The sequence below is a fragment of the Loxodonta africana genome, chromosome 7 (assembly GCF_030014295.1).
Source record: "Loxodonta africana isolate mLoxAfr1 chromosome 7, mLoxAfr1.hap2, whole genome shotgun sequence".
Lineage (NCBI taxonomy): Eukaryota > Metazoa > Chordata > Mammalia > Proboscidea > Elephantidae > Loxodonta > Loxodonta africana.
The window spans coordinates 113,114,618-113,128,265 of record NC_087348.1 but is presented as its reverse complement, the minus strand read 5'-3'; the positions used below and the strand labels follow the sequence as shown (position 1 = coordinate 113,128,265).

The following is a 13,648-nucleotide window of genomic DNA, read 5'->3' as shown; positions in this document are numbered from 1 at the left end:
CAGTTTTCAGTCTATCTCCTAGGAAACTATGTTGCTAAAAACAATTTTCATAACTACTGAAAAGAGGGGTAATAACCTCTTGCTCTGAATAATAGCTATGGTCATAAAAATGCTCAGCATAAATAGTACATTAGCTCACTTACTACAGAGATAACTTAATTTTAACTATGTGTAACCATCAAAGCTAAATGTTAAGACCAAACTCCCAATGGTCCCTTCTCATTCAAACAAGCAGACAATACCTGAAATGGCATAGTCACCACTTGGGGAGGCTACTGTTATGGCGGAGGCATTGCCAATACTCTCTATGGGCCCCAGTCCTACGTGATTACTGAAGCTCAGTACTTGCCATCCCATCACCTTGGCTAGCTGCTGAACCGCGTGCACCTGATGCTGTGACATCTGTGAAGAAAAAAGGAAACTTTATTGACAATCAGCAGGGATATTTACTTTGCAGTGACTTGGCACAATGATCACAAAGTAAACCTGGGGTATTCAATGTCTAGCACAGGTACCCTTTCTCGTGTTGGCGAATCTTCCTCTGGGTGAGTATTGGAGGGAGACAACAGGACACCACTTCCCACTGCAGAAGCTAAATTAGCCTTTCCCTGCCCACTGGCAGCGGGTCACAGGCACGTGACCTAAACTTGGCCAGCTGGAGACTCCCATCTGGATCACTGAATCTGGCACAGCTTCCTTGCCCTCTGGCTTCAGATTGGGTTCAGGTAACAGGAACCGTGACAGGATGGCAAGAGAGTGAGGCCAAGGTATTGATTCCCCTGGTTGCCTCCCTGTGAGGCTATCTCAGCTGGCTATGCCCCCCGACTACAAACTACTGGTATTCTAAAGGTGGCCTATTCTACATGACTCTTCCCTTTAGGGTTCCTATAACCTCTCCCTGTCCTTATCCCTTTGGACCTATGACTGGTACCTACTAAGTCCCTTGGGCCTGGTACTATTAGCAGCAAGTTACTGCACTACCCCTTGTGGTTCTCCTACATCCAGACCTTAAATACAATGGATTCTTGTTATTCGCATTAGTTATATTCTATAAAGTGCTGCGAACACTGAATTAGTGAATACCAAGCTGTGTTCAACCTACAGGAAACCCTGGTGGCGTAGTGGTTAAATGCTACGGCTGCTAACCAAAGGGTCGGCAGTTCAAACCCGCCAGGCGCTCCTTGGAAACTCTACGGGGCAGTTCTACTCTGTCCTAAAGGGTCGCTATGAGTCGCAATCGACTCGACGGCACTGGGTTTGGTTTTGGTTTGGCTGGTTCAACCTACATGGGGCTCCTCAAGTTTTTCACCTCTCTGTGCATGCCAACAGCAGCAGGTTTTTTTTGATCTGTGCATGCACATAAGGAGCCCTGCTGGTGCAGTAGTTAAAGCGCTTGGCCACTAACCAAAAAGTTGTCAATTAGAAGCCACCAGCAGTTCCACAGGATAAATACATGGCAGTCTGCTTCCATGAAGATTACAGCCTTAGAAACCCTATGGGGCAGTTCTACTCTACCCTGTTGGGTCACTATGAGTCGGAATCGACTCCACAGCAAGTTTTCGGGTTTTGGGTGCATGTGAATGTCCGTGAATGACCACAAAAGCACTGCAAGTATTGATTTTGGGATTATAAATAAATATTAGCAAGTACGGAAATTTGCAAATACGCAATCTGCAAATAATGTGGACCAACTGTAGATCCTTAGACTCTTCTGGAATTATCCTTCTGTGTGTCTATTTCCTGTTAAGACCCTGGCTGATATTCAGGGACAATTTAGAATGCATTCTGCCACCAGTGGTGAAGGCAGGAGTGCCAGGCGGGAAACAGTGGAATTTCCGGGCTGTGGGTCTCACTCACTAGCTTTCTTTGGTCTCCATCCATTTCTAAGCCTTGCTCATTAGACTTCCCAACAATAATTACTTTTTGTGTTTAATTTGACCAAAGCTAATTTGTGATGTAATCAACCAAGAGCTTGGGCTGCCATGCCTCACAAATGCGTTTTATTTTCATGACACCAGAGAAGCAGATCAGTAGAAAAGATTATTGCTTTTAGGGTGGAAAGTGTTGGTATTTTTTTGAATTTTCAATAGTGATATGAAAATAAAATATCTTACACTAGCATTTCAAAAATACACTCTTTTCCATAATTAAGCATTTTCCCATAATTCAGTATTTCACCAGATCATCACATCTTCCAGGAAGGAGACAGGAAAAATATTGTTCTTGTTTTACAAATTTGTCCAGTGTGACACACCAAGTTTGAGGAGGAGCTGGGACTGGAACTCCTAACACCTACTCCAGAGCACTGTCCACACTGCCGCTTAATATGAGGACCTCTTTCTTAAAGATTAAGGTTAAAATATCCCATTTATTACTATGGAGAATGGCCATTATAGTTTTGTATTGGATCCTCCTTTCTCTGGTTTTCTTGGGTTAATACTTCTCTACTAACACGTAGTCCTGAAGGGATTGTAAACTTTGGTAAATATGAAAAACAAAAAAATTTGCTAGTCTCAGACCTGGTTCTTAATCTTAAACACAAACTAAGTGGAAAGAAATCTGGGACAGTTAATCAACACTTTCAATTAAACTACAGGTATCAAACATACACTACAAATTAAATAAAACGGCAGAAAAAATTGTTTTTTTCTCCTATATAATCTAATACTCTAAGAGCTGAAGTTAAAAGCTTCCATAGAAGGAACTATTGTTAATTTTCATTGAAGTCACAATGGCATTAGAGTTACATGGGAGAATATTTTTACTCCACAGATGCATGCTGAGGTATTTATGGGTGAAGTGTTATATTGTCTGCAAAAAGTTTTTTTAAAAAATCAGATACATGACAGATAGATAGATAGAAAGATTGACAGAGCGAGTAACTGTGGAAAATGGTAACAACTGGTAGACCTAAGTGAGGGGTATACTGGTACTCACTATACTATGTTCAAAGTCTCCATGGAAGATGAACAGTGAATGTGCTGGCATTTTACATGATACTAGCTAGCCCATTCTAAAGACAGACACCCACAGAACTATTTGACTTACCCAAGTTTACAATTCAGAGATAATTTTAAACAAATCCCCATACCAAATAATCTGGTTCCTAATTAAATCTTAGTTATAAATCATTGAATAGTGCAAGAATTGATTTCGATGTGACCAAAAAGCAAATTTCCCTTGGAGAAATTTGAACTGTGCAAAGAATAACTGGCATGTTTTCAGTATTTTATCAGTCAAGAGTCCAGTCTTATTATACACACACACACACTCCTGCTTATTTCACTGTCACTTTCTAACAAAATGTACATTTCCTCCTATTACATAAAACCATTAAAATCTTTTATTAGCTTTGCTTAGTTTTTATTCAGAATACTTTTTAACTATTTCCTGCCCAAGGTGTTCTTCAAAAAACTAATTTATGACATGGTTATGAGAGGAAGGGGCTCAAAACCTCTAGCTGGGTCTGCAACTATTACCTGAGACAGAAGAAAATCCTGTAGCTCCTGCTCCTGATGAGACAGTGTAATTACTCTTCCATCTCTGTGTACCACGCGGATCTGCTCAACTCCAATATTTAATTGCAGCTGAATAGACCTTTACAGACACAAATACTAAACATTAGAAAAGTTCAAAATTACCTTATACTATGCCACAGACATTGATTCTTTACATCAAAGGAAAAGAAAACAATAATAATTATCTACTCCAACATCCATGGTTGGGGAGAGGTCTTTTTAGAATCAACTAAACATACTCATGCAACACTACCACAGGCCACAGTGAGCACCAGGTTACTGAGAAGGATACAGGACAGGAACTGTGGCCTGCCACAGGGCAGCCTCAGCTGCTTCTCTTCTATGGCAGTCCTTGCAGAAGGGCACACAGCTGTCTACACAGCAGCAGCACAGCTTAGCTGCAAGGAGATGAGATCCACATTGGATAGGTGCAAGACCTGCCCTGATTTAGAAACCTCACTCCACATAGGAGCTAAGAACCCTTGTGACAACTCCACAGGCATGGTTTCCAGGGTCCCCATCAGAAACATGTCAGTTTTAAGAGTCACCCTATCCAGGGAAGCCCAAGATGTCCCCATCAGGTATTTTTAATTCCTCCCAGTCCAGATATATTTTACAAATTTGGCATCATTTTACCACACGCAGTATCACCTGGTATTGTAGGTTACATCTTTCTTATCAGGTTACCACGGGACTAGAGGTAAAGAAGTAACCAGAAGTCATATTCTTGTGTAGAAAGGGAAAGGTTTTGTTAATCCCTTACCCCTTCCTCCTAAAATAATCGGGAAACAATCCAGAATACGCACACCTGCTAACTTGGCTTAGGTCAAACAGAGATACTTAAAAAATAGCTAATGAATAACATGTAGATCATACTCTTGCCAAACCAGCTTGCTATTTTTTAGCATATGATCTGCACAGGAAACACAAAATTCTCCAATTTTGCATTTTGGCAATTATCTACATACAAATATAATTTTGATTAATTAAAATTTTCATATTCCATTCTAAAAAAACAAAACTCAGAAGACTTAAATGGAAAGATTTATAAATCCAAGCAATTTTTTTTTTTTTTTTAAACAAATGGGAGGGAACAGGAATTCTCATCACTCTACTTGTAGGAACTTATCCTATACATACATTCACACATGTACAAAATCACTTTCCTGCACCCAAGCTAAATGATCATCAATAGAAAACTGACTAAAAGTTCCGGTATATACAATGGAACACTACGAGGCTGTAAAAAATAATAAAGCAGGCTTATACATGTTGATAAGGAATGCTTACTCACCAATATACTACTAATGAGTAAAAGAGGCAAGGTACAGTGTAAAAAAGGGGTGGGGAGGGGCGGAGGAATACATATGCTTGTAAACACACAGAATTTCCTAGAAGGATGTATAAGGAACTTTTAAATTATTGCTTCTGAAGAGGGACTAAGGGATAAAGTTGTGAGAAAAAGAATTATCTTCAATTTTAAATAGCATCAGCTGACCTCAGCTATAAAAGAGAACATTATACACCTTCTCACTTATCTACGATCTCTTAATGTGACATTTCATATTTACAAGAGTTAAAAAAAAATACTAATTTGTTCACTAACAATGTACATCTGGCAATAGTGAATGCTGAGGTACGAGGTGAGAGTAATGCTAGCTGTGATAATTAAGCTTATGTGTCAACTTGGCTGAGCCAAGATTCTCAGTGGTTTGGCCATTACATGATGTAGTCATCCTCCATTTTCACATAATGACCTGGTCTTTGGAACCTCACCATGTCAGTAAGTGAGGAGAGGGTGTACTACCTCCTCCTACTTCCTCTACCGTCCTGTTTCTGTCAAGGCAAGTACTATCACTAACTTTTCTTCTAAGAAATTTATAACATTTATACTGGGTCCTATAACCATAGTCGCATAGATGTTTCATCTTAGTTCTAGGTGTGAACAATTTAATGCTGATTTTTTTCATTTTCCTTTCCTCTGTGCTCTCTCTCTCTCAGCTTTTTATTATGGAAAATTTCAAACAAACAAAGTCTAGAATAGTTAAATGAAACCCTATTTTCCCACTACATAGCATTAATGGTTATAACCTCTGGCCAAACTTATTTCACGTATATTTAAAACCCACTCTTCAATTCCCCACCTATAAGTCACTCCCATTATTTTATTATTTCTTTGGGTACAGGGGATGAAAAACTTCTATGATCCAGCTTCATTCTACCATGTTTTCCCGGAAATTTGAAGACATTTTTTCTGCACTGTGTTCTCTTTTATCTTCTATTTGATTTTTTTTTTCTTTAACTACCATCACCTACTATTCTTCATTAAAAAAATAAAATCTCCACATTAAAAAATAACATTATAAATGTACTTTATGCCCATTTTACCTAAGGGTGGTAGTTTTGTGTGTTGCAGAGTGTTTTGCTCACTGGAGAGACCCACTGTGCCTGGTTAGGTCTGTCTGAAATAAGTAGAGCAAGTGAAGCTTGAAAAATATAAAGCACTCACAGATCCTGATAAATGTTTGTTAGTGACTCACTCAGACTGACTTAGGGAAGGGGACTCAGCTACATTCTGTCAGCTGTTAAATTTCAAAGAGGCTCAAACGCAGGCCAAAAACACTTTTTCCTGGCTATTACCCAATTTATATTAACTTGTCATTTGTAAACACAAATCAAGTAGACTGCACCTCTGTGAAAGCTGGGGACAAAAGCTATTTCACCCCTTCATAGCAGGCGTCAGCCAGCTGTAAGAGCATAATCACGAAACGGAAAAGCCCCACTATCAACGCCAGACCAGGGAACAGCTACAAAACTTAGTCCGTTTGGGGCACAATATTGAGGGTACAGGCTCTATGGTAAATGGCCCTACTTTACTTCAAATATCCTAGGCTTGCCACAGTCTCTAGCAAGAACTGAAGCAGACCTCAAGTCTAAGGAAGTTAGAAGCTTTCTGTTCAGTGCTGCGGTTCATTTTTTATCATAGCTCAAATACGTGACATTTACCTAATAGAAACTATTTTAGACATTCTTACTTCTCATTCTTACAAATACCCTACAGTTGGTATAATTAACTGTAATGTTACCCTATCCTAGCAAATAAAAACCAAAAAGCTTGATCTAATCACTCACCAATATCAATACATAAAAAGCAACTTCACATATTAAATGGAAAACTTTTATTTTTGATGCTTACTTGCATATTTGTTCATAACCTTGTGATGTGATTAAAACTTTCACACTAGATTCAGAAACATCATTAATGTTTGACCAATGAGCCTGTATCTGAGGATCCTCGATGCGACTTGCTAAGCTGTCAATGGTTGCGGCGGTTCTTTTAAAGAAAAGAAGTTAAAAAAAAAAAAGTCACCATATAAAATTTTAAATCATTTATCAATTTTATAAAAATTTAAAAACTAAATGGCTTTTAAAAAATACCACCATCTGAAAGGCAAAGACTTTACAAAAAAGCCGGCTATAGTTCTGAGAACTCTTTTACATCGCTCTGATGCACGGTTTTAAACTTTACATCACAACACACTCTCAGGCACATACTTGGGATTATCACGATTCAGGATGGATTTGCTACCCTTTAACTCTACCCATTTCCTCCCACTAAGGAAAGCTTATCAGAACTCATGTGAGAAAGATATTTCTAGGGCACTAACCTAATTTCTATAAACAACATCAATTCATAAATGTCAGTACTTGATCCCTGCTAACAAACGTCTTGAGCCACAGACATACCCAAGACCCACTGCTGTAATGGAATTATAATCATATGCAAGAGAAGCTAGAGACATTTTGTACAATCAAACCTTATACTACAAGAGCAATAAAAATGACAAACACAGATGAGAAATAGGATTTATCAAATGTTCATCATGTACCAAACATTATAATAAGTGCTTTAATGAATTATATCATTTAATCTTAGACACTGTGAGGTAAGTGTTATTATTATCTCCATTCTACAGATGAAAAAACAGAACCTGAGAAACGTTAGGTAATTTTCCCAAGGTCACATAGCTGTAAGCTGATTAAAAACCCCAGGAGTCTCATTCTAGAGCCATTAATTTTGCCTTTATATCTTAGCTTATATGCACCAAACAGCTACTGCTTAGAACCAAAGAATAAATCATGTAAATTAAGCAAACTACTTGGAGGCCCTCAGTTTCTAATTATCTAATTCTAGCACTTTTTAGGCAAGAGAAAGAAAAGGGAGGAAAACAGGAAAAAGGACCAGCTGCTAAGCACATGGGGCTTTACACAAGCAGGCTTAGGGTTTGCTCTTTTACGCTGTTTCTGCCCAGTGCTTTTCCTTTTAATCTGTTCCGATTTCTCTTCTTTTTTCATGATTGACTTCCGGGAGAGTGCTTCAAAATTCCTACACAGCAGGTAGATGTACATGATAATGTTCATCTCAGTATTGCATATGACAACAAACTGGAAATAAAAAATGTCTAGCAATTGAAAATTGGTAAAAGAAATCACAGAAGGTTTACATAAGGAGATATTAAAGGCTATTACCTTTGGAAAGCATTTAATAAAAGATTAAAAAATTTACAATATAATTTTAAGTGAATGCAGGATAGAAGTACACGATCCAGAATGTCTTTAAAAAGTAAGATACACACACACACACACCCCCATACCCAAACAGACCAGCATGTTAGTAGTTCTTCCTGTGTATGTGTTTACGAGAGCCTTGGTGGCACAATGGTTAAGCGCTCAGCTGCTAACTGAAAGGTCGGCAGTTTGAACCCAGCCACTCCTCGGGAGAAAGATGTGGCAGTCTGCTTCCGTAAAGATTACAGTCTTGGAAACCTATGGGGCAATTCTACTCTGTCCTATTTAAGGTAGCTATGAGTTGGAATTGACTTGATGGCAACAGGTTTGGTTTAGTTTTGGATGATGTTATAGCGGTTAATTTTAATTTTATTTTTGTACAATTAGAGTCTTTTTCTATAACTAAGGAAAAAAGGAACATTTTTAAAGCTTTGCTGCTTCCAATACTATAAACTGCTCCTCTGAGATAAATAATGGTTCTGAAGGCAGTTATTCCCCTGCTCCTCATTTACTTCAGGGAACACTGAATTTTACGGACAATCAGAAATTTGCAAGACTAATAAATGTCTAGAGCTGCTATAAAAGAATTGCAAGAAATTTATTTTCTCACAGTTTAGGAGACCAGAAGTCCAAATTCAGAGGGCTGTCTCTAGAGGAAGGCTTTCACTGTCAGCTCTGGACGAAGGTCCTTGCCTCTTAGGAGTTTCTGCTTTTGGGCAATCTTCATGTGGCCTGACATCTCTCTTCCCCCATCTCTGCTTTGGTCACTTGTTTAATCTCTTTTGTGTCTCAATAGAGGTAGACTCAAGATACACCCTATACTAATCCTGCCTCATCAACATAATAAAAACAACCCATTCCCAAATGAGATTATAACCATAGGCATAGAGGTTAGGATTTATAACACATACTTTGGGGGAATATAATTCAATCCATAACAGCTAATAATACACTTAAATTAAGCTTTATAATTGAAATGTATACATGGACAGTAACAACAGTAACCTACCACATAACATGCTATTGTTTGCAAAGAACTTCTGCACACATTATTTAGTTTAATCTTAGGACCTGAGTCTTATATCCCCAGGTGACAGCAGAATAAATGGAAGGCCACAGCAATTAAGTGGCTTGTCCAAAGTTACCAGGGGTGGTTGAGCCCTGGCTTAGAGATACCTTTTACTCTAAATTCCTCACTCCTTCCATTGCATCTTGTTGTCTCCTCTAAAATGTCTTCCTAATTCATTTACCACAAGCTGAAGGACTAATTTTTCATTCTAGTGTGTTAATAAAACCATGACTATATTAACAGGAAAAAACTGAAAATCAAAAATAAAATATCATCTGTAAAACAATAGTCCACCTATGCAGAAAATTCTGCAGTTCTATCAAAGAACAATCATGAATGAAGTAAAAACAGTCATATTCACTAAGTTCCAATAATGTAAGAGTACCAGCTAACGTATGAAAAAGATACAATAATAGCCAATCACATAAGGTCCTTTTTTAAAAAATGGGCACGGAAGACAGAAAGTCTAAGTGTTGGTGTTGCATAGACCCAGGAATAAATCCTGGTTTTACTATTTATTAGCTCTGTAACCTTGAACAAGCTGCCTAACTTCTCTAAGCCTCAATCTTATCAGTAAAAACAGGGTAACGCTACCTACCTCAAAAAGTGTGGATTAAGTCAGTCTACATATAAGAAAGTGGCTTCCAAAGTTCTAAAATGTGACAACAAAAAAATATAGAATGCTTCAAAAAAAAAAAAAAAAGGTTTAAATCAGTTCAAGAATAAGTATCTTATGAATTACTGAAGAAAGGAAAATGTTCTAAGGCACATTCCTAGGCTGTTGTCTCAAAATTTTCCCATCAGTGTTAGAGATAATCAAGTTAGATCAGCCATGGATCTAAGTCTCCCCCTCGACAGTCTATGACCACTATAGTCACCTTTCCTCGCCATGGCAAAAAAGGTAAAAGTATCTGTTATGGATTGAGTTAGGTTCCCCAAAAATGTGTGTCAACTTGGCTAGGCCATGATTTCCAGTACTGTGTGACTGTCCACCATTTTGTCATTTGATGTGATTTTCCTGTGTGTTGTAAATCCTACCTCCGTGATGTTAATGAAGCAGAATTAGAGGCAGTTCTGTTAATGAGGCAAAGATCAGGTTGTATCTTGAGTCAACCTCTTTTGAGATATAAGAGGAGAGCAGAAAGACAGGGGGACCTCCTACCACCAAGAATGAAGAACCAGGAGGGGAGCGGGTCCTTTGGACCCAGGGTCCCTGCACTAAGAAGCTCCTAGATCAGGGGAAGATTGATGACTAGGACCTTCCCTCAGAGCTGACAGGGAGAGAAAGCCTTCCCCTAGGGCTGGCACCCTGAATTCGGACTTCCAACATCCCAGACTGTGAGAGAATAGATTTGTTTGTTAAAGCCATCCACTTGTGGTATTTCTGTTATAACAGCACTAGATAACTAAGACAGCATCCAAAAAATAAAGTACATGAAATAATAAAAGACTATGGCCCCTGGACACCTTTCTAACTCAGACTTGAAGTCACTCCCTTCAGCCAAAGATTTGAGAGGTCTATAAGACAAACAATAACACATGTGAGGAATGTTCTTTTTAGATCAATCAAGTATATGAGATCAAATGGACCACCCCTGCCCAGGAACAAAGGCGAGAAGGCAGGAGGGGGCAGGAAAGCTCGATGAATGGACACAGCAAACCCGGGGTGGAAAAGGAAAGGGGGCAAGTGCTGACACAATGCCAGATTGCAGCCAATGCCATGAAACAATCTGTGTATAAACTTCAATGAGAAACTAATTTGCTCTGTAAACTTTCACCTAAATCATAATTAAAAAAAAAAAAAAAAAAGGAAGGTAATTCCAAAGAAAAATAGTAAATGTGTTCATCCATACCTACTCCTCAGAAAAATATGCTTAGCTTGTTTAATTATTTTTTCCAGAAGCCCTTCACTGGACTGTAATGAATTAATTTCATTTTTATCAAAAGCTTGAGGCCCTGAAAGTCTCATTCTCTTGTGGCCAAAAGGTGCACTTGCTGGATGAGGCATCATGACGGAACTCAAGGTCTGTTTATGAAACTGTAACAAAAAAAGCCATTTTTAATGACCAATACTCACCATGGGAAATATTACGCAACATCTGATCAAAGCAGAGCTCACATTTTAGAAATATGAAAGCAATGTGTTTGAATCACATATGAGCAATCCTGGCATACAGATGAATGCGAATCTACTGGGCCATATATAATGTTTGTACAGAAGTGTCCCCCTCAAGTTCTGTTTTTTATTTTAAAAGTTTTAAAATCCAAAATCAAATAAAGTTCAGTAAGTCAGATCAAGAGAACATATGCATTTAGTAAAGAGTTATTCCACAATACACATTTAGTAAAGAGTTATTCTACAATACCCTAGGTTAGCCGTTCTGCCTATCAGAAGCAACTGAGAAGCTTTTTCAAAGTACAGAACTGTAGGCATCATCACAATCAATGGAACCAGACTTCGGAGTGAGGCGAGGGGAGCTGGAAAATGTATTTGTATTAAGTTTTTGGACCAGGCAGTGTTTCATTCTATTGTAAATAGGGTCACCGTGAGTCGGAATCGATTCAAATGGCACCTAACAACATTAAGTTTCTCAGGTGATTCTTTTGAAATTAGCCTAAACTGTGAATCAGGACTCTGGGAACACAGGTCTAATAACCTAACGGTAGAATATGTCCTGAAATAACTCATTTCAACTGTCCAGTTCACAGGCACCCGCAAGACACTTCCCCTGATCCCCCAAACAGGATCATCCCTTCTGCACCATTTAACATGCACTTCTTATACCTCTACTATAAAGCTCGTTGTATATTTCTACCACTAGGAATAGGGACTGTATTCTGATTATCTCTGTATCCCCCAGCAAAAAGCAAGGATCTTTCACTTCACAGATGGTCAGTGATTATTGCTGCTCTGTGAGTAATCAAGACCCAACCGAGGGGAGGCTTATGCATACTTACTGCCCTGGATATGCTCACCACAGTGTAAAGAAAAACATTTATTTCATTACCTCTCTAATCAGTAAATGCAAATTATGTTCTAGAACATAAAGATGGTCCTCTGGACTTTGCTTCTCAGTAGCAGATTTTTGGGATTTCTTATCATTTGAGGAATGACACAAAGAAATAGATAACTGTAAGCCTAAAACAAAAAAAAAAGGGACAGATGAAAATAATCTAAAATATGGAAAGGAACAAACTGTTTATCTTCATAAAGTATAGTCATATCCCATTGTCAAAAGACACATTCAATATTTGAAGATCAGACCTCGTAATTAACACCTGTACACCAAAATGACTGTTTATGAACATAATAAACTACCAAGTATTTAACAACTTAAATTCTGTTGACCTCCAGTGTGGCTGTTGACTTGGAGCTAAGGCTCAAGGCAGCTGAACAGAAGCTACATACTTACTTGCTTCTTCCTGCCTTTAAAATTAAAACAAAGAGCTGGTATCTCGTCTTACTGACTAGAAGATAGATACTCTTCCCTGCTCCCGTGAAAACCAGGACGGGAGTTTTCATTTCCAGAACCCATTCTTTTGACAAGACCTAAAAAGATACTCCCAGAACTTACGTAAAACGTAAGTTTACTACAAACTGACCTTCAAGGTAAGTCCAATTACTTTGTAATAATATTTGAAAATCCAATGTCTACCAATTTGAAGCCCTGATGGCATAATGGTTAAGAGTTTGGCTGCTAACCAAAAGGTTGGTAGTTTGAATCTACCAGCTGCTCCCTGGAAACCCTATGGGGCAATTTTTTTAAGGGTATTTAATAAACTAAACTTTTTCTTACTGTTATCTCTTTAGACAATAAGGCGACATCCCTGAAAAATCTCCCACAGATGGTGTTAGGATGGACACTTCAAAGCAACTGCTGAATGGCAGCCACACTAGTGCAAATTTTTAACGATATGCTATTCTAAAATCCAGGACTTCCGTCATTTAAGACACAGAATAGAGTCAGCACCATAGTTTGTGTTGTATGCTTTATTGGCCACCTCTTTGCTCTTATCGTTCCCCTAGCACACCCAAATAGATGCCCCCTTTGTCCTGTTCCCCCAGTTACAACATACTGCTTAAGAATTTCAAAAGGGTTGGTCTCTCTTACCTGGAAAGGGCTGAGAGATAATCTGGTTTTTCACCACAATGTGAGGGATCTGTGATTTAATTTGAACAGCTTCCCGAGAGAGCTGTGCAAAAATTTCTTTACACAAGAGAACATTTTGTGCTGCTTCTAATTTCGTCTGCCAATGTGGGGAACCTGAAAAACAGGAAATATACATGTATCTAAATACATTATACATTAACTAGCTTACATGGTGATCTAAACAAATAAAAAAAAAAAAAACAGAAAACACTATATTAGAGCATATGTATAATCTCATTTCTTTTACACAGAAAACTGGTAAGGTCAATCTTCAAAAAATATTCCATAGCTATTCACTAAGGGTTCATAAATTTAAAAATTATAGAATCTCAAAAACCAAA

General features: G+C 38.2%; 1 protein-coding gene across 4 annotated transcripts in view; it reads right to left on the bottom strand.

The window, feature by feature from the left end:
- MED17 (mediator complex subunit 17) overlaps positions 1-13,648 on the bottom strand; it is a 33,017-nt gene that overhangs the window by 7,744 nt on the left and 11,625 nt on the right. For 2 of the 4 annotated variants that reach the window (XM_010595391.3, XM_003415587.4), the window contains 6 exons: positions 13,269-13,421; positions 12,165-12,295; positions 11,010-11,194; positions 6,715-6,852; positions 3,480-3,597; positions 243-402 (listed from right to left, as the gene is read on the bottom strand). In XM_010595391.3, the coding sequence (XP_010593693.1) occupies positions 243-402; positions 3,480-3,597; positions 6,715-6,852; positions 11,010-11,194; positions 12,165-12,295; positions 13,269-13,421 (885 nt within the window). The remainder of the gene's footprint in view (positions 1-242; positions 403-3,479; positions 3,598-6,714; positions 6,853-11,009; positions 11,195-12,164; positions 12,296-13,268; positions 13,422-13,648) is intronic. The other 2 variants (XM_064288824.1, XM_023554718.2) reach the window with 2 other exon arrangements.